Source organism: Quercus suber, unplaced genomic scaffold, assembly GCF_002906115.3.
Source record: "Quercus suber isolate HL8 unplaced genomic scaffold, Cork oak 2.0 scaffold_22, whole genome shotgun sequence".
NCBI classification, from domain to species: domain Eukaryota; kingdom Viridiplantae; phylum Streptophyta; class Magnoliopsida; order Fagales; family Fagaceae; genus Quercus; species Quercus suber.
This window is the reverse complement of record NW_027069487.1, coordinates 1,820,158-1,844,195: the sequence shown is the minus strand read 5'-3', so window position 1 is coordinate 1,844,195 and position 24,038 is coordinate 1,820,158. Positions and strand designations below refer to the sequence as shown.

The 24,038-nt window shown below is 35.7% G+C and overlaps 1 protein-coding gene across 2 annotated transcripts; it reads right to left on the bottom strand.

The window, feature by feature from the left end:
• Nucleotides 1-1,019: 1,019 nt before the first annotated feature.
• Nucleotides 1,020-23,513, bottom strand: LOC111985118 (multiple RNA-binding domain-containing protein 1). Of its 2 annotated transcripts, XM_065764757.1 has the most exons (17): nucleotides 23,491-23,513; nucleotides 22,256-22,372; nucleotides 21,270-21,377; nucleotides 20,892-21,006; nucleotides 13,608-13,884; nucleotides 13,097-13,454; nucleotides 12,717-12,848; nucleotides 10,647-10,736; nucleotides 10,414-10,537; nucleotides 9,789-10,112; nucleotides 8,969-9,033; nucleotides 4,579-4,747; nucleotides 2,996-3,100; nucleotides 2,811-2,912; nucleotides 2,554-2,727; nucleotides 1,399-1,530; nucleotides 1,020-1,322 (listed from the first exon to the last, which is right to left on the bottom strand). In XM_065764757.1, the coding sequence occupies exons 2-17, from the start codon at nucleotides 22,297-22,299 to the stop codon at nucleotides 1,149-1,151; spliced, it is 2,493 nt and encodes an 830-aa protein (XP_065620829.1). In that variant the 5' UTR covers nucleotides 22,300-22,372; nucleotides 23,491-23,513; the 3' UTR covers nucleotides 1,020-1,148. The 2 variants fall into 2 exon arrangements, with proteins under 2 accessions (XP_065620829.1, XP_065620826.1); XM_065764754.1 differs by having other exon boundaries at nucleotides 13,097-13,884.
• Nucleotides 23,514-24,038: the final 525 nt, after the last annotated feature.

Here is a 24,038-nt window from a genome sequence, read left to right as displayed (position 1 = left end):
TACGAAAATACCCTTGTATATATATAAACCTATTCTAACCCTAATCCCTAATCAGGTTATCCCTCTCCCTCATTTCTTTTCTTCAGCCTCCCTCGCCTCAGCTCAGTCCCTCGCCTCCCTCAGCTCAGTCCGCCCCTCGCCTCCCTCAGCTCAGTCACGCTCATTTCAGCTCAGTCCAGCAGCTCCAGCTCAGTCCGTCCCTCAGCTCAGTCACGCCTCATTTCAGCTCAGTCCAGCTTAGTCCCGATCACTGTGAGTTCCCTTTCTCTTAACTCTCTCTATCTCACATACACACAATAAAGAATTGAGCTTATGAGAAGTTTCATGGAGGCACTGTTTTCAATTTTGTTTTTTTTTTTTTTTTTCGGTATTCTTGGCTCTATTGTATAATTTTTGCTATGCTTGTTTGTTAATTTGTTAGGAATTTAAGGTGTGGATTTCAGTATTCTTGGTTATTTATATTTGTTGATTTGAGTTTATTCATTGTTTTGTTGAAACTGGTATAGAACTCAATGAATATTATATGCCAGAATTTGGGAATCTTTTTTTTTTTTTTTTAATGAGGTTATTAATTTTTGTAATCCACAACTCCTTTGATTGATAGAAAATTATTAGGTACACACTGAATCTAGATTATGGGGAAATTATTATCTCATAATATCAATTTGTTTGTTGATTTGTTGCTTTTTTTTGTGAAAGCTTTATTGGGTAGTTTGTGTTGAAGGACATTTAAGGTTGATGACATGAAAGTGGACCAATTGGACTTGTCTTGGTCAGATAATAAATAGCTATCTTCAAAAGCAGATGTCATAAGTCGAAATTCTCTTAAAAAAAAAAAGATTTTGACTTAACTCACACCTAGTGTTATGCAAATACTCTATTATCTAGGTCTAACCAAGCTTGAATCTAATGACCTACCTAAAGGCAGCTCAACTTTAAGACAAAACAAATGAACCTTGAAACTGGAATATATATATATATATATTTTTTTTTTTTTTTTTAATTCCTGCTCGTGTAACTAACAAAACCAGCTCCCAGCAAAGCAAAAATGGGGCCAGCATAACATATAAAATAATGCATAACCTACAATGAATACGACTACATAACTCATTTCCCAATTATAATACACGGACAATAGTGAAGAAACGCTAATTGGCAATCCTTTTGAACTTCATTGTTCCTTCATCCAAGATAGCCATGTTCTTCCTCTTTTTGGACAATTTAGTCGGATTTTGAAGCCCATTTTGATCTTCAGTAAACTGAGCAGCTGTTCTAGCTCGCAACTCTTCCAAGCTCTCACCTTCCTTCGCTCTCTCAAGAACCTGAATGGGGACAGGCAGTTATGGCGATTTCTCTATTGTGTGAAGGAGCAAAAAGTTACACATCTAGAAAACTTACCAAATGTCGACCATATAAATGTGTGCTTGAAAGTGCCTGAAGTGCATTCTGTGCCTCTTGCTTTGTAACATACTCCACAAAAGCAAACCCTCTATGATTTCCAAACTTCTTTGGCAGCCTTAGGCTCTTAATCTGTACAACAACAAGAAAGTCAATACACAAGAACACTAATTTGTTATACTTTAACAATGCATCATTCACAAAAAATTTGCTCATGAATGGTAACCTAGAATAATCAGTGGGAGAGGAAGGGGGGGAATGAGTTACTACTGAGTTGACTTGTTTGGAATGTAGGTGTTACCATTTGGAAGCAACTTCATACTTAAATGGGCCACCGCTATCTTTAAGTGAATTTTCCCCATTTGGGAATCCTATATTTCATTGTATTTTCCATTATCCATTTTACTGGTCTCATTTCAGCTATGCTTATTTTATGAACACGTTGCTTCTTAATAGCTCAACATTCAATACCACATAGCATGATAGTCTTATAAAATATTCCTTTTAGCTTGATAGGTTCTTTGATGACACAATACTCTTGAATCCTGATGAACTTCTCCACTTTATCCACCATCCTCTTATTCTATGATTCACAAAGTTATAATTATTACAAATAATAAATAACCTAAAAAGCTTCATAGAGGTTTTTCTTTTTTTCTTTTTTTTGGCATTTCAATTAGCTAAACTGGTAAAGTCTCTAATAGTTGAATAAGAGATCTGGGGTTTAATCCCTGTCTACACCAAAAACCAATCATTGTCTTAGTCTGATAATAAAGAGCTGTTATCAAAAACGGACACTATTAGTTGAAACACACTAAAAAAAAAATAAAAAAAATTTAATTGATAAACTACACACACACCTAAACCTCACCCTCCAACCACTAATTATGGGAGAAGGAAGTGCTAGTTGAGATATAGCTCATAAACAAATAGCTTATAGAGGTTTTAATAATACACTGCTTCCATTGTTCCTTTTTACAACATTCTCTAGTTCTTGCATCTTGATTTCTTAGGTCAATTTCAAAGTGTAGACTGTAGACTGAAAAATCTGTTATAGCAATAAAGCTTCCTAACCTTTTAACTTTGCAGGAACATTGCCCCAAATTATATATGCCTAAATAAATGCACTATGATTAGATTTATGCAAGTAATTACCTGGCCAAATGGACTAAATAGCTGTCTCAGATCTTTCTCTGTTGCCTCAAATGCTACATTTCTGACAAGTAATTTACTTGAACTCTTATCCTTGTCAACTTTTTTCAGCATTTGTTCATCCTTCTTAGCATGACAAAACTGCAAGATAAGAGCATGGCCATCCAAAACAGTTCCCTGAAGAGAAAATGTAAGAGTTGCGATAAGCTTCCAAAACTGCATGTAACGTGCAATTAATTGTGACGAAATTCAGTTAATACCTGCAAATCTCTACAAATATTGGTGGCTGTCTCAACAGAATCAAACTGGATGAAACCAAAGCCCATTGAAACATTCTTCCCATTCTTTTCATGCTTCTTCACCTGCATGTGACCAGACGTGATACGAAATATAAGAAAATTATGATATACAGATCATTAAAAGTTCTATGGACCAAGATAATTACCTTGACACTTAAAATTCTTCCCTCCTTTATGTTGTCAATGAAATGCTTTTTCAAACTCTCATCAGTTGTCTTAAAATTCAGGTTCTTGACAAATAGAGTTCGTGACTGAAGCAAAATAGACAAAAAAGCCAAAAGCAAAGTATTAATATTGTGCAAGCACATAAAACTAAAAGCTGTATGATATTACAACATATATTACCATCTTGGGAAAATAACAGAAGAACCAACCAGTGTTCCAACAAATACATAGCCATAATTTCTTAAACCAGCTGTCAATGTGATTTCTTTTAGCTTCATGCTCTCATGGATTATATCTAATTATTTTATTGCCTAAAGAATATACAAGTTGCACTTCACTAGATGTGAGGAAACAGCTAAAAAGTGCAAGCAGACCAGCACAACAGCAAACGCCCTTTATTTATGATCCACAAAATATATTACTTTTTCTAATAATAGCATATAATGATAATTGGACCAAGACCATGGAAAATGATCGCAGAACATGAAAAATGCTGCACCTTTCTTTTCCCTAAAGAGAGAGAGAGAGTCTTTTTTTTAATAGTTAAATAGTGCAATTTTATTAATCAGAGAAAAATAAAAACTTTGAGTTCACAATGACGAACACACAAGGACAAAAAAAAAAATTTCACACAGCAGGTCTAAGAGAAGCTAGGAACTCTAGAATGGATGAACAATCAGATGAGCCCCAACACCTTTATCAATCAAAAAGAGTGAACTGAAACACAGATTTTCATAGGTCAATTAATAATTCAATCATTGGGGGAAGGGGGATTTGATCCCTGGACGTTTGTTAGAAACACTATTAAGAGTCAGTTGAGTTACCAAGCTCTTGGCAAAGATAGACAATTAACTACACCAGATTGCTTCTACAGTTTGTTTACATTTTTTTTTTTCCTGAGTAATTTATATATATACTTACGCATAGAGAAAAAAGACACATGCACACACACATACATTTGACAGGAAGATAGAGTGATAGACAACTAATGCACCCACACCAGATTGCTTATGGATTTTTTATTTTATTTTACAAAAGAGGAAAAGAAAAAAGTCCCAGCTCAGGAATTTGGTACCAAGTACAATTATAATTTAATTGAATCATATTTGTACACCAGTTATGAACAATACAAATGTTAAAGAGTTCTAACTTGTCTGATGTTTACAAGCCAACTCTATTTACAATATAAACCAGGAGTTAAAACAACCTTGTTGGGCAAGTAGAAAACAATAACACAACAACAATAATACTTAGGGTGAATAAATAAAAGTGAGGTCCATGTACCAAAACGCAATAACACAGTGTGTACTATCCTAAGAGGAAAGAACAAAAGATCATTGGCCTAAAAACCTTCAACAGTTTATGTTCACTACTGCATTATTAAAAGATAGTTATTGCTTCTATTTGATGGTATTGATGAAGGAAAGAGAAGGTACAGCATACTCTTTGAGGTTAGCTTAGCAAAAAAATTAAAAAGTTGCAGCACATTCAAAGATTGTAATACTGGTAAAATCCTACACTGATGAAATAAATTAAAAGGGAAAGTAAGAAATGAGTATCAAACCTCAACTCTATCAGGATCAATATCCATGTCCATTAATCCCTCTTGTTGCTCAAGTATGAAGCTCTTGGCATCATGTTCACCAATGGCATTATTCTTTTCATCAATCTTGGATGTAGAACATTGAGTAAGAATATTGCTAGGAGCCCATTCCAAATATAGTGGTGCATCCCTATGTTGATAATCTGAAAGGTTAGAAAGTCTGACTTCCAAAAAACTAGATGCATCAATCAAAATTTAAAAAAATAAATAAGAATTAAATGCCTTCACATTGACAACAAGAAATCAAACAAATACTGAAACTTATGTTGTAATGCCTATGTGATGATGTTAATTTACGGTTATTTAAGACTTATAGCCCAAAAAGCCTCTTGGATAAGAGAAGCAACAGAACCATCCTGACACTAGTTCAGGGCCTTCAGGCAGCTCATACTGGAGATTTTGTAGGCTTGGGTTTGACTGCAGCTTGTTCAAAGTAAAAGTTTGGCTTTCAACCTGATCAGCCAACCCAAGTTTGGAAGTTTAGAATACATCTACTTGCACATAAATTCCAAAGCCCAAGGGCGTGAGAATAAAAATGAGAAAGGTGAATGCCCCAGCCCAAGCCAGCAGCCCACACTGGAAATAAGGGGGATTTCAGTGCAATTTAAAGTTTTTTGAATGTTTAAAATGGTGAAGTCCCGAAACCAGTTTCAAACTGGTAATATCCAGGTTGAATTTCAAATCAAGAAAGCAAATAAAGGTTGTTTCTGAGCCACTATTGACAATTGAAGTTAAATCTATGGGTGGACAATGCAACCGTGTTACTCAAACCCGTCACCTGGCCATGTCATCATACATGTGTCAAGACAATATGACATGCATAAAAAGTATGGGATATGATCATGTCATTTGGCACCCCAAAGTTTACTTTTTTGCTTTTTGTCTCACCTTATAGCAAATAAGTAGCAAAACTGGTTTTTTTTTTTTTTTTTTTTTTTCAAAAATAAGCCAGATTTTATCTTTTTGCCTAACCTTTAGTAAATAAGCTTCTGAAAACTACAGGATGCCAAAACTGGGGAGTTCATTCCCTATATGCTGAAGAGGCATGGTTTGGGGGAAATGGCATTAGTGAATATGATTTTGCATTTCCACAAATATGTGTTTTGATTTTGGTCAATGGCAAACCAAGTGAATTTTCAGAAGTTCATGAGGAAGGGGACGAAGAGACTAGTTCACTGGGTTTTCCATCAGCAATGTGGATGGTGAACCACTGGAGATTTTCTCACTTTCTCTTTGCAGACAAAACACTCATTTTCTGCAGTGCAGTGGCCAGCTTTCTCTTTTTGAGGTGTGTTCTTTTGAGCTATATTGGGGCTGAAGATTAATTTAAGTAAATCTGAAATAGTACCAGTTGGCAAGGAGAGGGAATGGGAAGAACAGGGGAAATTCTTGGCTTTAAGCTTTCTTTCCTTCCATAAAAATATCAGGGTTTACCTCTAGGAAAGGATTCAAGAAAATGAATCTGGCTAAGGGAGGAAGACTCTCTTATTAAAAGTATGTTGTCAGTTGTCTAGTCTCCCAAATGTATTACATTTCCTTGTTTCCATTGCTGGTTGGTCTAAGGAATAGAGTGGACAAAATTCAAAATAATTTTCTGAAATGGGTGATGAGCTCATATACCATTTGGTGGGGTGGGGTATGGTTTACACTGCTATTGCTAAGGATGGCTTGGGTGTTGCGAAAATAGGAACCTTTAACCAAGCTCTATTGGGAATATGATTATGGCACTTTAGGACAGAAGAAACACTTTTATGGAGGAGTGTAGTAGCTGCAAAGTACAGAGAGGAATGGGATGGATAGAGTTTGAAATCTGTTCGTGGGACTCAAGGTAGTGGCTTATTACATTATCTCCATATTGGATGTAGGAGATGGTTGCCATATTTGGTTCTGGCATCACAGATGGTGTGGGAAACATCCGTTGAAGGTGGTATTTCCTATCTTGTATGAATGCTCAATAGCTAGAGAAGCTTCAGTTTATTCATGCTAGTTAGACAGACTGATGAGAAAATGAGGAGCCAGGATGTAACCTTTCTTTGAGACTAACGATTGGGAGTTCAAGTTTTTTTTTTTTTTGATAAGTAACGTAAAAATATTATTAATAATAGAAAAAGCGCCAAGCTGAGTACATTGGGGATGTACTATGGGGGCACAAATCAGGAACCAAAAGTACAACGATCAAGAAAAGTAGGAAAAAAAGAACAAGAAAAATGAGAAAAGACCACACTCCATTCAAAGAGAGTGTGCAAGAAAAAAGACTTAATCTCTAGCAAAGAACATTCACAACCCTCAAAGCTTCTAACATTCTTTTCACAACAAATGCACCAGATCAAGCAATGAGGCACTAATCTCCAAACATCTATTATACAATGTCGCACAAACTTTCATTGCCAAGCCTCAAACAACTCAAGCACAGTATGAGGCATAACCCAGTGAATACCAAACAAGCAGAAAACCAAAGACCACAACTCCCAAGCTATGGGACAATGAAGCAAAAGATGATCCACAAACTCCCCCATATCTCTTACACATAAAGCACCAATCAAGCACTAGCACACGGCTTTTATGAAGGTTGCCTGTTGTTAAGATCTTACCTAAGGAAGCCGACCAAGCGAAGAAAGCTACCCTAGGAGGGACCTTCAATTGCCATATCATTCTCCAAGGGAAGGATACAAGAGTAGGAGGGTAGAAGGAGCTATGATATCCTCTAACCTCAAAACCTCTGCTCCTTGCAAACCTTATCTGGGCCAAACCCCCGCACTGTCGAAGAATAGACCAACCCCATAAACCGATCAAAGGCTTCTTGTTCCCATAAACTGATCAAAGGCTTCAAGTTGGTAGCCTCCTTTCTCAATCTTCTTTATTCTAATATCTCTCACAGAGAGGGTTGTGATAGAATGAGTTGGAGGTTGAATAGGAGTTGGGACATTAATGTCGCTCTTTTTGCAATGTCTTAAGGGGCCTATGTGCCAAGTCTTCCCATGAAAGAGTATTTGGTGTATGAAGGCCCCATCGATGGTCTATTTTCTTTGTATGGATGGTGGCATGAGTGAAGATCCTAAGATTTAAGAATCTCATTAATGTTGGGAGTATTTTTCGTAAGCTTTCCGTTGCCTGTGCATGCTTAAATTGTGCTGTGCATATTTGATTCACACAAGCTGTTTGAGCGTCCTTTGTGTGAGTTTCGGGTGTTTGGCTGAGACTAAATAGGACTTACTTACTGCCATCACAAGACATAAGATTTGAGGTGAAAATCTTCCCTATGACACCTGATAAGTGGAGACCCTTAAAACCATATGAAAAACATTTTAACCCAACATTACATGAATCCCACACATCAAACGCTTCAAATTGCCAAACTTGAAATTTACTTTAAACACGGATCTTTTTTCCTAATATTGCCAAGAGCCTCGTAGTTCAACTAGTTGATACCTCCTAGTGTTTCAAATAGAGACATTTAGGATTCAAATCCCTCCACCAACAACTATTGAAATTATCCAAAAAAAAATCTTTCTTCCTAATATAGATGTCAACTCTCTAAAATCAATGTACAGTTGAATTTTTTTTCTAAAGTAACCTAGCTTTTTATTTTATTTTAAATTCAATAGAATAAAGCACCAAATTTGTAGTATTACTTTTCGAAACAAATCTGGCTTTTTTGAAAGTGATTAGAATAAACACAAAATTTTGTAAGTGCTCTTTTGAAATTGAACAGAACAAAAAGGGATAGTTTTGGAATGCAATTGCCTTTTATTTGAATGTAAAAACAATAAATGATATTCACCTAAATAGTTGGAAGTACAAAGTAGGACAAAACAAAATGAGATGGAGAAGCATCATTTTAAATCATTTGAAATTTTCTCTAAACTTTTATTTCTTTTTTTTAATTGATAAGTTACACATATACCTCGATGAGTCTAGACATTTTTTTAATTGATAAGTTAAGTTACGCATGTACCCCAAAAGTTGACCATTCACCTTATTCTAATGTTGAGAGGAAGTGTAATTTAAGTTAAAGACAAGCTTCTCTTTTACTTCTTTCTTATAAAAGAAATGGCATTTTTTCCGTTTATATTCTCAACAATAATAAACCCAGGGTTTTTTAAGAAATTCATCATCATCATCATCATCTCATACACAAATGGGCCAGTTTATGTCTAGGAAAGACATTTCTGATCTGAGCAGAATCCAAACACAAACCAAATCCACTGCTAAAATGTTTCTTTTATAAATAAATTGCCATTATTAAGTAGATGTGTTGGACAATCAGAACTTCATCAGCTATTTGCAAAAGAATATCTATTCATGAATATCATCAATTAATGTCCAAAAAGAAATAATTAAAAAAACTTACTTGTAACGCTTATATAATAAACCTTTAAAAGCTGCACGAGCTTCAGCAGGTTCAAGGAAAACAACCTGAAATATTACCCCCAAAAAAATAAACAAAGGAGAATTAGTAATATATATATATATTTGATAGGTAAGGAGAATTAGTAATATACCACCCAAAAAATGAGATATAATTTTATACTTCTCCCAATTAACACAATGTTCACTCACTTTGCAAGTAAAAAGGATAATTGAATCTTCAAACTTAACAGAGTTTTCTAACAGAGAAGAAAACTTTACCTAGTTAGACTAAATACGAGAACTGACAAGGAACTCTGGTAAGAGAGCATTTCCAAATACTCATTAAACCATAACAATACTGCTCCACCTATATTCCATGCATGATAGTCAAATGCCAACTGCAGGCCAATACCTCAACATCTCAGGCCCAAGTTAGATCCTCTTCCACCACCAGCAGTCTATTGAGCCTAAACGCAAACATCTAAGCTACATCTTATCTCTCAGACCGTCAGACAACAATATTAACTACGATCTCTCTACTTTTTTTTTCTTTTTTATGATTAATAACTACAACCCCTCCACTATTATAGGAGAACAGTCTTAAACTCCTCTTTATCCACTTTTACTGTGATGAAAATATTTTCAATTTAGGACCACTTTAATGCTCGTTTATTTTATCTCAATCATATACACTGACCTCTCTCTCTCTCTCTCTCTCTAACTAGAAGATGACATAATGAGTACGAATTCTCAATTGCAGAGGCACATTCAATAACAAAACCTAGAATGAAATAACTATGAAAAAAAACATGAATGCATACCAAGGCCAATGTTTTTGTTGGAGGGAGAATAATTTTGTCCAAACTCCCAAATTTGCTAAACATCTTGGCCAATTCATTTTCGGAAGAACCATACGGCAAGTTCTTCACTAACAGAACATGGTTGCTTCTTTTTACCCCATCAACTTTCCCAGCAGCATATTCCTCTAAAGATGATACATTTACTCCAGCATTTGTAAGAGCTTTTTTAGTCTCTGCAATCACTTGCGTTTCTGCCAAAGCTATGCGTACAGCAAGATCATCAGCTTCCCGATCAAGTAATTCACTCTTACTCACACCGTATTTCCTAGCGATGTTTTCAACAACCTATTATGTGCAGGAGAACAGATAGCATGAGGCCCAATTCCTTGACAGAAAGCATAGAATGCACACGGAAATACTTCAGCAAAACACAGTAAATTCCTTAGGAATGCTATTGCTATGAGTATTAGGCAGTTATGGGATAAAGTAAACTACTAAACTTCAGTATTTTTTTTTTTTTTGAGATAAAAAATTAAAACCAGCAACCTCCTTCAGTTTACTGATGGAAATGCAAACTGCAAAATCACTGAAACTTAGCTTCACAATTGAGCATGCATTGTATACTGTGTTTCAGTTTAAAACATACTGTATCAGAGTGCATGAAAAAGCTATTCCATGCTCTTGTATCCCCACTGGCTTCAGATGCCTTCCTCTCTTCCTCCCTCTTTTGCTTAAAATTTTTTGGAGTTTGGGCAACAGAAACATCAGTCCTAAAGAAATAGATGTCAAACTCCTAGTTTCAGTGAAACCAGAAAGCAAAGAATGATGTGATATGAATAGAAAAGTACAAAGAGGCCAATATATAGTAATGCCTTTTACCCTTGCTGGTCAGAAGAAATTTTTTCTTTAGCCGGCAAAACATGCAATAATCTGCCTTGGAAATCTGAATTGTCTAATTCTTCTAATGCCCTGTTTACAAAAAAAAAATAGTTTAAGCAGTGAAACATACTTTTTTTTTTTTTTTTTTGATAAGTAAAGAAAATTTTATTCATAGTCTCAAGGAGTCACCCAAGTATACAGCAAGGAACCAAAATAATCAAATAAAGAAATTACAAGCATCCATCAAATCATAGACTGAAAAAATAGAATGACTTCCTATGATAGACATCCAATCTGATAGAGTTTTAAAAAAGAACTGTTTTAAATAAGCTATACTCCTTTCAGAATATTCAAAACACCGGTTGTTTCTCTCTCGCCAAATGCACCACATCAAACAATGAGGGACAGCCATCCAGATAACACCATTTTGATGATGACCAAAGTTTCCTTGCCAACATGCAAGGAGCTCAACCAGAGTCTTTGGCATTGCCCAGTAGATACCAAACAAGGTGAACACCATAGACCACAACTCAAAAACAATAGGACAATGTAGTAAAAGATGATCTACCGATTCTCCATTACTTTTGCACATACAAAACCAATCTAGAATCAACAACTTCTTCTTACGTAAATTATCAATAGTCAAAATAGTTCCCAAAGCTGCAATCCAAACAAAAAACGCAACTTTGGAAGGAACCTTTTGCTCCCAAATACTTCTCCAACGAAAGGAATGAGTACATAAACCCAACAAAATGGAAAGATTGAGCAAAGGTTTGAATTGCATCATCAATTAGGAAGCAGGAATCCACAGGCTGTGTATAATTTTCCCAAAAAAAAAAATGAGGAAAATAATTCTACACCCTATGATGCAAAACAATCACAAAGTGCAGAAGGATATGTGGAACTGAAATTTGTTTTTTTTTTTCTTATGAATGATAAAATTGTATGAAGAGAAAAAGATCCCAGTACACAAGGTGTATGTTAATAAAGTCATAGGTGTGTTGGTAAAAGCACTGGGTGCACTTAAGCACAAGGGCCTCCTAGATCCTACACACAAAGCGCAAGCATGCTTGATTGAAGTGAAGCACGCACAATTTTTATAAAATAATTTGATAAATTCAAAAATAATTATTAACGGGCAATACAACAATCAAGTAATCAAAAAATCATACAAATTGAAACAAGACATTTTATATAATTCATATAACATTTATATAAGCACCTCTTTTTGCAATTTTACCAAAAAAATTGCAAGTCAAGTCATTTTTATATTTTGGATTAGCTAGATATGAGTAATTCTGTCAATATCCTTTCTTGAATCTCCAAAGGCCATAATGTGCTAGGGCTAATTGCTAATATTAGTTAATAGTTTAATCACATTTTTTTTAGAAGAAATAGTTTAATCACTTAATAAGTATAAGAAAATAAGAATTAGTCAATATACAATCAATGGTGGACTGTGGAGTGATTGTGGTCCGAAATGGGTGTAATAGAACTATAGAAGTGCATGGCAGCACACCATAAATTGAATTTTATAAATCAATGGTTTAGATCAATGGTGTTAAGATCGTATGGCTACAATTCAGTTTTTTTTTTAAAATATAAAAAAGCGCAAAAAAGCACACCTAAAGCATGCTTCTTTGAATGCGCCTTGCTTTAAAGGAAAAAAGCACTGGAGCACTTTTACTAACACTGGCAACAACATCAAGACAAGGAACTATACGGTCTGAAACTACCAAGAACATGCAATTGTAGTATGCCTCATGTGTGTGGTTTATGGTCAGCAAAGAGTAAAAAGGAAAAAAAAATCAAATGAACAAAATGTTTTGGCAAAAGTTCCTTTTTTTTTTTTTCTTTTTCTTTTTTTCAAGTATGACAAGCCTCAAAACTAGAAAGATTGACCTCAAAGCCCATCTCATGCAAATCTTGCAGTTTAAGGCAAAAGAGCCACAAAATTGGAACCGTTACAAGTATCATCCAGCTTCAAGCTTCAAATTGGTCATTGGTGACCCAAACTCATTGCAATCCAAAAAAAAAAGATTCTTAGTAATAGAAGGGAAACTATCTAACCTCATTGCAGATTCTGCAACTGCATAACGGATATAAGCTATTCCTTTGGACCGTTTCGTATCTTTGTCAATAACAATATGGACCTGTGAGACATCACCGAATTTACTAAAATGCTCTTCCAGTTCCTCCTCACTGTTACAAAAAACCCATCAAAATAAAAATGAAAAACACGATAACATTTAAGGCCAAGCAGGAACATAAAAACTAGAAATAGTTGTTAGCATCATAAACAAATTGAATTCATATACTGAACAAAACATGTCTTTTCTTTCCTTTTTTTTCCCTTTTTGTATAAGATACAAATTATTAACTATAATGGACAGGAAACACAAAAACACACACAAATTAATCAATAAAAAGATATAAGTAAGGATGAATACTTTGCTGTGTATGGCAGATTACGCACGAAAAGACGACCAGTCTCAAGAACAACTTCTTTCTCATCTTTCAAACTTGATGCTAGGTGCCCAGGTTTAGATATTCCACTGTCCGAGTCATGGGAATGTTCTTCCTCTTCAACCTCTTCTTCAGGTACAACCTCTTTAAGGGTAGTGTTTGATCCCTTTGGATCTACTTTACGAGCATCCTGGCTCTCAATGCTTTCCTTTAAAGATCCACTTGTGTCTTCTTTGTAATCATTATCATCATTTTTATCACTGTCATTGTCATTATTATCATCATCACTACTTTCTGAATCTGACCATTTCTGTTTTACTCTACTCTTGAAGTAATCCATATCTGAAATGAATTCATCATGAGCAAGATTATGTGGTTTCTTAGTTTCATGGCTATCTGATAACCTACGTTCTACTGTTTCATGCTCGTCTAAGTCAACATGTACTGGAAATGATTTATCATTGTGTTCCTCCTTTTTTTGAATTTGCTTCTCACCAAGATTAACATTTTGGCCGGCTGTATTTGTTATCAATGTATCATTTGCCCACAATTTTGACTTCATACGTGGCTGCATGACCTCAAGGAACTCTTGAAGCTTAGTGTCATAATTCTCACTACCCTTTTTAAGATTCTTTCTCTCTTCTTTAGAACCCACAAGGCTTGAATTTTTAGCACCAGCAAGTTTCTTCACTTCAGTTGCTTTCTCTTCTTTCTTCAAAGAATACTGACTCCAGGGACGAGGAAGACTTGGATCCCCAACTTTATGAGCAATCTGAAATTAAGCATATAGGACTTATTTCTGTTCTGGTCAAATGTAAAGCTAAATTTACCTTTCTCCATATCTTCCTGTTTACAAATAATTTTGTTTTCCATTGGGCATCCAATATTAAAATAGTATACAAAAGGACTCAAAAATCCTCTATCAAGGAAAGATCACTTTCCATTCATTAAGCATTTTTGAGCTCTGAAGTATAAAAACCATTTTATATATAAGAAAATAGTATATACAGTACTCACAACTTTTTTCTTTGGTGGTTGGGAGGGTGGGGGGAATGAACAAGTGTCTCAATGAGCATTTGGATACTTGACATACCACAAGCATTTTCAAAAAAAAAGCATTATCATTCTGCATGCATCGAGATATATATATATATATATATTAAGCATTCAGTGCATAACAAGATATTCAGAAGTAAGCAAAAGGGCTTGCTATTTCCTCAAAGTTCAAACTTCAATCACTTTCATGTTGGTCAATGGATGTCTCTATGTTTTTGAGCATTAAACAAAATACAAGAAATCCAAAAGTAAACAAAGGAGATTGCTTTTCCTACCAATTAGGCTAAGATCACTTTAACCCATCCACACAACAATCAAAAGAGAGAAAAAGCACTTTCGGATGATGGTTGGAATTGCAACATTTGACTCCACAATCCATTTTTACAATTTAAAACGTGCATTGCAGCAGGTTACTATTAGCTTGCAACAAATTTTCCCTTCTTCAAAAATCTTTAAAATTGAATTCTCAATAAATATTGACTCTAGTTTAACAAAATCTATTTTTTGTTTCATAAAAATATGCATGAATTAGTTGTTTAGGATGAGTTTGGGATAATCTATGAAAGGGATAAAGGGTTTCTTGTGGTTAGATCTGTAATGAAAATTATATGCATCTTCATCTGTGTGCTTATTAGTCCTGGTCTGTGATATGGAATTTTATTTTTGTAATATCCAGCTTGGTCATGTTGTCTAATTAAACTTGAGGATTATTGATATCCTACTGTTGGAAGGAAAATATAGGCTTCATGACACAGCTGACACAGAGAGCTGAAACTAGAATCACTGTTTGAGAGTACTCAATCTAATTTACCTATTTATTTTCTATCTTTATTTCCTATACCTGCTGCTGTGGCTAACTGTATTGAGAAACTTCAACAAAATTTCTTATGGGGTGGGCTTGGTGATGAGCCCAAATTTCACATGGTTAGATGGGCTACTGTTTGTACTCCTCCTTCTTCGGATGGCTTGGGGATAAGAAAGGTAAGACTTTTTAATGAAGCTTTGCTTGGGAAGTGGCTATGGAGATTTGGGATTGAAAGGGATGCCCTTTGGAGGCAAGTGATAGAGGTGAAATATGACTGTGTATGGGGTGGCTGGAGTACCAGATCTGTCTATGGTCCATATTGTTTTGGTTTGTGGAAAAATATTAGTAGGGGATGGCCTTCTTTTTCACATTATATTCTGTATAATATTGGTGATGGGTCCAGGGTGAAGTTTTGGCAAGGTCGTTAGTGTGGGGAGACATATCTTGCAATCACCTATCTTGCATTGTTTATATTTTGCCGAGATAAGGAGGCAAGTGTGGCAGAGCTTATGAAATCCACTAATGGGGTTCTTTTCTGGGATGTAAGTTTCTTAAGGGGTGTTCATGCTCGGAAATTAGAGGCTTGTGTTGAGCTTCATGGATACCATATATGGCGCTACAGTAAGAGGGTTTGGTGAGGATAAGATGTATTGGAAACCAGATAGAAATACGAGGTTCATGGTTAATAATTATTATAGTTTTCTAGTGGGCTCTAATGATTGTTGTTTTCCATGAAAATGTATTTGGAAGCAGAAAATCCCTTCTTGAGTGGCTTTCTTTGTTTGGACTGCTGCTTTAAGGAAATGCTTGACGATTGACAATTTACATAAAAGGAAGATTTGGATATTGAATTGGTGTTATATGTGAAAGTGTAATGGTGAATCAGTTGACCTTCTATTTCTTCACTGTTCGGTTGCTTTAGATTTGTGATCTATGGTTTTGGGTTTATTTGGAGTAAGCTGCATTATGCTGCAGTCTGTTGTGGGGCTCCTAGCTTGCTAGCAAGGCAAGCTTGGTTGTCATAAAAATGGTCATATATGGTTAATTGTTCCCCGTTGCTTAGTGCGGTGTTGCTTAGTGTGGTGTCTTTGGAGGTTAAAAAATAGTAGGTGTTTCAAGATAATTTTTTTGATAAGTAATAAAGATGTATATTCAAAAACACTGCCTCATGCAGAAAGTCATAAGGCAAAGAAAAAAAAATTACAAAAAAGGAATATAAAAAAAGGGAAAGAAAAGATACTAATTACAAAGGAGAGAACTAAGGAACATAAGGAGAGAATTACTAGAGGTGAGTCCCCAAGCCCTACACCAGTCAAAAAAGGAGCCACTGAAAGAAGCCAATAGCTAGTCGTCAGTGCTTTCCATATCCTCAAACGTCCTCCAATTTCACTCCCTCCAAAGACACCACATTAAGCACAAGACAAATGCTTTCTAGGCCAATTCCACCAACCAAAGAGAGTATCCGCAACCGATCTTAGCCAAACCTATGAAATCCCAAAAGATCTAAAAACCAAACTCCACAACCAATAAGCCTTACCGCAACGAAGTAGCAAATGATTCACCGTCTCCCTATTACAACGACACATAATACACCAGTCAACAAAATTCATCCCTCTACCCCTCGAATTGTCACCTTTAAGGATCTTATCCCAAACATCAATCCACATAAAGAAAGAAACATGCTGAGGAGCCTTAACCTTCCAAACACCTTTCCAAGGAAAGATAATGGGCAAGGGACCTCTTAACTTATTATAAAACGATCAAATATCAAAATCTCCATTCTTCGTCAACTTCCATCTCATGCGATCTCCATTCTCAGTTGGAGGTAAATTTTTTTTTTTGGTAAGTAACGAAAATTTTATTAAAAGATGAAAAACAGCCAACCCGAGTACATTGGGAATGTACTATGGGGGCAGAAATCAAAAACGAAGATTACAACGATCAAGTAAAACAGGAAGGGAAGAACAAGAAAAATGACAATAGACCACACTCCAATCGAGGAGAGTGTGTAAAAAGAAAGACTTAATCTCTAACATAGAGCGTTCACATCCCTCAAAACTTCTAGCATTCCTTTCGCGCCAAATACACCATAACAAGCAATGGGGCACAATTCTCCACAACTCAAAATTTCTATGTCGACCAAACTTACCCTTCCAAGACTCAAACAACTCAATAACCTTCTGAGGCATAACCCAATGAATTCCAAACAAACAAAACACCAACGACCACAACTCACAAGCAATGGGGCAATGAAGAAGAAGATGATCCACTGACTCCCCACACTTCTTACACATATAGCACCAATCAAGAACTAGCACACGTCGTTTGCGAAGTTATCTGTTGTTAAAATCTTACCTAAGGAAGCAGACCATGAAAAGAAAGCTACCCTTGGAGGAACCTTCGATTTCCAAATCATCTTCCAAGGGAAGGATAAGATGGTAGGAGGGTAGAAAGAAAGATAGAATCCTCTAACCTCAAAACCTCTACCTCTTGCTGGCTTCCAACACACCCGATCCGGACCCAATCCCCGAACCGTCGAAGAGTAGACCATATCCATAAATAGATCAAAGGATTCTTGTTCCCAATCTTGTGGAGGACAACGAAATTTAGCATCCCAATGAATCCTCCCACCAGACCAACACAAAACCTCCGCTACTGAAGAATCTTTTGTTCTACTAATACAATAAAGTTCCGGAAAAGCCTCTTGTAAAGTACGATCTCCACACCACACATGCTTCCAAAACTTCACTCTACTACCATCCCCCACATTATATAGAAGTAGTTTAGAAAACTTCACCCAACCACTCCTAATATGTCTCCACAAACTAACACCATAAGCACTGGTCACCTTTTTCGTGCACCAACCACCCCAATCATTCCCATATTTTACCTCAATAACCCTCCTCCATAGAGCATCGGTCTCCATGCCATACCTCCATAACCATTTTCCTAACAAGGCAGAATTAAAACTCCTCAATCGTCTAATACCCAACCCTCCAACCTGCAACGGCTTACAAACCTGAGCCCAATTGACTAAGTGTAATTTAGGATCACCATTAATACCACTCCACAAAAAGTCACGTTGTAACTTCTCCATACGATTTGCCACATTCCCAGGTAAAGGCAGAAGCGAAAGGAAGTATGTAGGTAAAGAGGAAAGGGTACTTTTAATAAGAGTTACCTTACCCCCCTTAGATAGATACAACCTCTTCCATCCTGCTAATCTCCTTTCCATCTTCTCCAAAATAGGATTCCAAACTGACAACTCCTTAAAATTAGCTCCTAACGGTAGCCCCAAATATCTCAATGGAAGAGAGGCTTGCCTACAACCCAACATCCCCACTAGAACATCCATATTATGCACCCTCCCTATAGGAACCAACTCAGATTTCTCCAAATTAATCCTTAAGCCTGAGACCTCCTCAAATCTAGCCAGATTTGCTCTCAAACGAGCTATTTGCGTAGGAATAGCATCACAAAAGATAAGAGTATCGTCAGCAAATAAAAGATGAGACACCATCACCGAATTACCAGCCGTATTACCTACAGAAAAGCCTGAAAACTGATTAGTAGTAGCAGCCACATCCAACATACGACTCAAACCCTCCATAACAATATCAAATAGCAACGGAGACAAAGGGTCCCCTTGCCGAATCCCCCTAGAACTACCAAAAAAATCAGAAGGACTACCATTGATCAGAATGGAGAATTTAACAGTAGAAATGCAGCACAATATCCACTTTCTCCATTTCTCTGAAAACCCACAGCGCTGAAGCATATACATTAAAAAACCCCAACTCACATGGTCATATGCCTTCTCCACATCTAACTTACACAACACTCCTGGAACACCTAACTTCAGTCTACTATCAATACATTCTGAAGCAATTAAAAAAGAGTCCAATATCTGTCAACCTTTCACAAATGCATTTTGAGAATCTGAAATAAGCCCATGTGCCACCCTTGTAATTCTTGTAATTTCATAAATTAGAACCCAAAGTATGGAGAAATTCATCCACACCACCCATTTCCCAATCATTTGGTCTCCGAATGAAACGAACATCCCAACTTCTCCGTTCCTCTATCCACAACTGTTCAAGAGAAAAGGCCACTGATGCCTCTTTATTGGAAACAATCTCATACACAACCGGAAAGGTCAATTGGAGTGGAGAATCCCCACATCATCAATATATCCAAAGCTTCACTCTATCCCCCACCCCTACCTCAAACTGAATATTTTTGCTAAAAACCTCCCAACCCATTTGGATACTTCTCCACAAACCACACCCATGTACCCCTCTATCTAGCTTGGAGCTCCATCCCCCTCACTCTTCCCCAAACTTCAGAGCTACAACCCTTCTCCAAAGCCTTGTCTCCTCAACCCCAAACTGCCATAACCATTTCCCTAGTAAGGCTTTATTAAAACTAGTTAATTTCCTTAATCCTAACCCACCATTTTCCAAAGGTGCACACACCTTATCCCATCCCACCAAGTGTGTCTTGGAATCCCCCCAAAAGAAATCCCTTTGCAACCTCTCAATTTTATTGGCCACATGCGTAAGGATAGTAAAAAGAGATAAAAAGTAAGTAGGAATACTAGATAATATACTCTTAAACAACGTCAATCTTCCACATTTTGATAAATACATCTTCTTCCATCCAGCCAACTTACACTCAATTTTCTCCAAGATAGGATTCCAAATAGTAGGAGACTTGTGGGAAGCCCCCAGTGGCATACCAAGATAGGTCATAGGCAAAGACCCAATCTGGCAACCCAAAATATCTACAAAGACATGGACATTAGGAACCTCCCCAGTGGGAACCATCTCACTCTTCAAAGCATTAACTTTTAATCCTGGAAACAAAGAAGAAGCATCCGAACATATAGAATCTACTCCTCATTTGCATCACAAAACAAAATCGTATCATCCACGAACAACGAACAAAAGGTGCAAGACACATTCACCTCCCCCCATCTACCACCAACCCTAAAACTACGACGTAAACCAGAACCTTCAACTGTTTGAAGATAATGAGAGTTCCATGCCAAACCTCAAGCTATTTTTCTTTAGAACTTTATTAGATTAGTTGGCTACTCTGCGAAACCAATCATTCTTTTCCTTTCTTGATTCTTGTAATTTTTTTTTTTTTTGTCTGGCTGGGAAGGCACCAGTCAAAGATCTGGAATATGGTTCCAAGGTGTCTGTTATGGTTAGTTTGGCAGGAACACAATGCCCGTACTTTCGAGGATAAAGAAAGATCTTTGGATCTTTTAAAATCTCTTATTTTTGGTACTTTATTTTAGTGGTCCCAAGTTTGGGGTTACACACAATGTACTTCCATTCATGCTTTTCTGCTTTCTTTTAGTTCTACTCCTTAAGATTTTTGTATTTGCTTCAAGTTCAATGTGATCATCATCGTGAACACGATGTTCTATTTTTATCAATAAATTCTCTATTACCTATCAAAAAAAGAATCACTTTCAGACAATTAGATGTACTTAATTAGTCTCATTTTTTACTGATTTATCAAAAATAATGCAGCAGAAATCCTCTTAAGCCAAGAACATATAACGGCCTAAAACAGTAAAATTCAAGTTCAGATTGAAATCCTAAATTTCAACTCAATTAAATGCAGAAAACTAAATGCAGTAATTGAATAAGAAATTTCACTAATGGAAAGTAATATTCAGAAATTTGCTTGAAATATTCATTAGACTATTGAACAAAAAATTATTTTTTCCTTGTCCAAATTAGGCAGAAAATTGCAATTAGTGTAAATTCAGCTACAGACGGAACTTCCTAATTAATCAAGATACAACTGATGTTTTACAAAAAAAAAAACTACCAAACATTTATTTTAAAATAATAATAATAACAATAATAATAATAAACAGTACAAGATACAGCAATGCGCACCTCACAAGTAATCCTAAAAGTATCAATGTAAGATTTGTTGAAGTATTTGATTGCTTCTCCAGCTTCAGGCTCTGTGCGGAACCCAATAAAAGCAAACTGCCTGCTCTTACCATTCCTAAAGAAACCCACAAATGAAGAAAAACACACACACAAACTTTAAGGACTAAACCATAACTTAAAAAAATGACAAACAACGAATTGAACATAAACACCAAAAAATAAAAAAGAGCTGCTCTTTCCATTCCTAAAGAAACCCACAAATGAAGCAAAAACAAGCAAAATTTTTAGAACTAAACCATAACTTGAAAAATTGACAAACAATGAATCCAACATAAAAATAAATAAAAAGGAAATATATATAAATAAATGGAGTTATACTTGGTTCGCATTAGCTTCGCATCTGTTATTTCTCCTTTTTGAGAAAATAACTCTCGAAGGCGATCCTCTGCCACATATTTTGGTAAATTCTTCACACATATCCTAGTCCTGCTCACGACAATATAAAAAGAAATAATTATGCCAATATAATATTAATTTTTTAACACAATTTAAATTCATCACTGATTTTTTTTAAAGCATTAAGAAGAAAAGAAATAGAAAATTGCTTTCTTCCGTATCAAATTATTAAAAAAAAAAAATTTTTTTTTTTTTTTTTTTTTTTGAGATAGGTAATCAAGATTTATTTCATAAAAAGGATGTCATGTTCACGATGGTGAACACTCTGAAACTTTTTTTTGATAGGTATGGTGAACACTCTGAACTTAAATCAAATAGGTTCCTTTAGAGTTTTTAGGGTAACTCAACCATTGGGTTCCTAACATACAATCCATCCCTATCAAAAAACATACAATCCATCCATTTAAAATGAGAGGACAATTATATCAAAAATTGTACTTCCTAAGAACTTTGTTCGAATGCGTGGCTGCTTCATGAAGTTTCTTTTTCTCAAACTTTTTAGAATTTATGGAGCATTGGAATTTTAGAGCTTAGCTGAGATGTTCATCAAGTCTACTTCCTGTATACCAGATGTATTCTGTTTTTGCTAATAAAACTTCATTACTTATAAAAATAAAAAATAAAAAAACAGTAGACTTTTGCATGTCATCAATAATTTATATAGATACCAAAATAATGATAGTCAACATTTGTTTAAATGTTGCCTCCTAGCCACTCATTCCAAAATGAATGGATAGGATTCTTAGGGTGACTCCATATATCTATCTCTGGTTGTTTCCTCTCTTTGCTTGGAGATGAATAAGGATTTTCTCTGTAACCACACGAAATCATCTAAATGGTTTCAAACATATGATCTTCCATCCCATTGAGAGAGAGAGAGAGAGAGAGAGATAGAGAGCAAAACTAACCCAAGTGGGTGAGGTACAGTCTGGGTCTTGAAGTGATCCTCCATTCCTCTACCTCCTCTTTAGTCTTCTTCTTTTTTGTTCTCTCTTTACACCACTCTACTCAAACTAAATCAATCACTGCAAAGAAACATGTAATGACTTGTTAATCACATGCACCCACCGAGTGAGCTAGAAAGGACAGTTCAAAGTAAAAATGAAAAGAACAAGCTACAATGAAATGACAAGGCATAGTAAATGTCAAAATTGATATGAAGTGTAAATCATGCGAGAAGCTGTATTTGAAGTGACAAGTCATATCAAACGTGACATTTAATGCAGCATGCATCATATGAGAAACTACAATTGAAATGACAGGTCATATAAGTGTGACATTCGTATGTAGCATGCATCATGTGAAAGGTTGCAATTAAAATGAAAAGTCTTATTAAATGGTTAGCAGTTAGCAACATAAGGTGACGTTATATATGAATTTCTGACCAATTAAACTTCACAAGTACATATATACTCTCTTGTGTAGGTTTCTCTTGCTCTTGTTGATTTTTATCAATGAGGAATCAGTTCCAAGATCAATATCAATGAGAAGTGTGCAAGATGACATCAAATCTAGCATCGTGTGCAACTCCAACTAAGTCGCAACTACAAACGCACATAGACCATTATGGGGTGATTTGGCAAGAAAAGAAGCGAGAATTTGCTAATAGACTAATTCACATATTCTACTTGGGTGTGCTGGGCAAATTATGCTTGGTGAACCTAGTCATTATACTACATTAAGCATGACTACAGGGGTGCCTAAGGAATTTTGACAGTGAAAATGATGAGAGCTGGAGGTCTACATTAAGCATAGCATTGACAAGATAATCAACTTGAAAGGGAAAACAAGCTGCAATTGGACCACTATCATGCAATCCAACTAGCTAAGAAGAAACAAAAGGACCCATGCAATGCCATAAGTGCCATTATTGAAGATTCTAATTTGGCATCTGATTAGGAGCTATCTAACTATTCTGATTCAAGCAATGAGGATCCCCACATACCTAAGACCTTGTTGTAAACCGTCTTTTGTTTATAATTAGGAAGTTTTTTGAGGTACAAAAATTATATGTCGTACTATTATGTTTATGTTTAGCAAGTTACATTCAACCTTCTCCCCACAACAACCTAAATGCCCATGTATTCTCATAGAAAACCATCCGCCACCACTTTAGGCAAATTAGTCACTCATATAGTCATACCTTTCTCCCAAATCTCATCACCAGATCAACGCATTCATAGCCAACATAACTTGGACAAGACAGTTGTTCCAATTGTAAAGCTGTCCTCTTTAATCCCCACAAAGCATACAAAAACCATAATCTTTACATGAACTAATACATAATTAATTGTGTAAAATACAGAAACAATAGTAAAATAAATGAAAGCAACATGTGTAGTAAACTGAACCCAGCAGCAACAACCCAATTAGCAAAAATATTGAACCTAACCATCAAGCAACAAGAATATCATTAAATTTATCTTCACCATTACAGAAATCCAAGGCAACATGACAGAAAGCACACAAACGTGTAGCTTTTTATTATCAACTTGGACAAACTAAACTAATGAATTTTATATCAAGACCAGGAACACAAGCTTAAAACTAGACGTTGACAACCCAAAAAATCACAAAGAAACCCCCCCCCCCCAAAAAAAAAAAAAAACCCCAACCACTTCAACTGAGTTTCATAATCGGGGTTGTTATTGTAATTGTACACTGAAATTCCAGGTATTACCATCAAAATCC

Excerpts from the sequence above, each read along its gene's own strand:
- LOC111985118 (XM_065764754.1), bottom strand. The coding sequence starts at position 22,299 with ATGGAGGATCACTTCAAGACCCAGACTGTACCTCACCCACTTGG. Across the intron at positions 21,378-22,255 it reads ACTGTACCTCACCCACTTGG|GACTAGGATATGTGTGAAGA; the intron begins GTTAGTTTTGCT and ends TGTCGTGAGCAG. Across the intron at positions 2,728-2,810 it reads ATATTTGTAGAGATTTGCAG|GGAACTGTTTTGGATGGCCA; the intron begins GTATTAACTGAA and ends TTTTCTCTTCAG.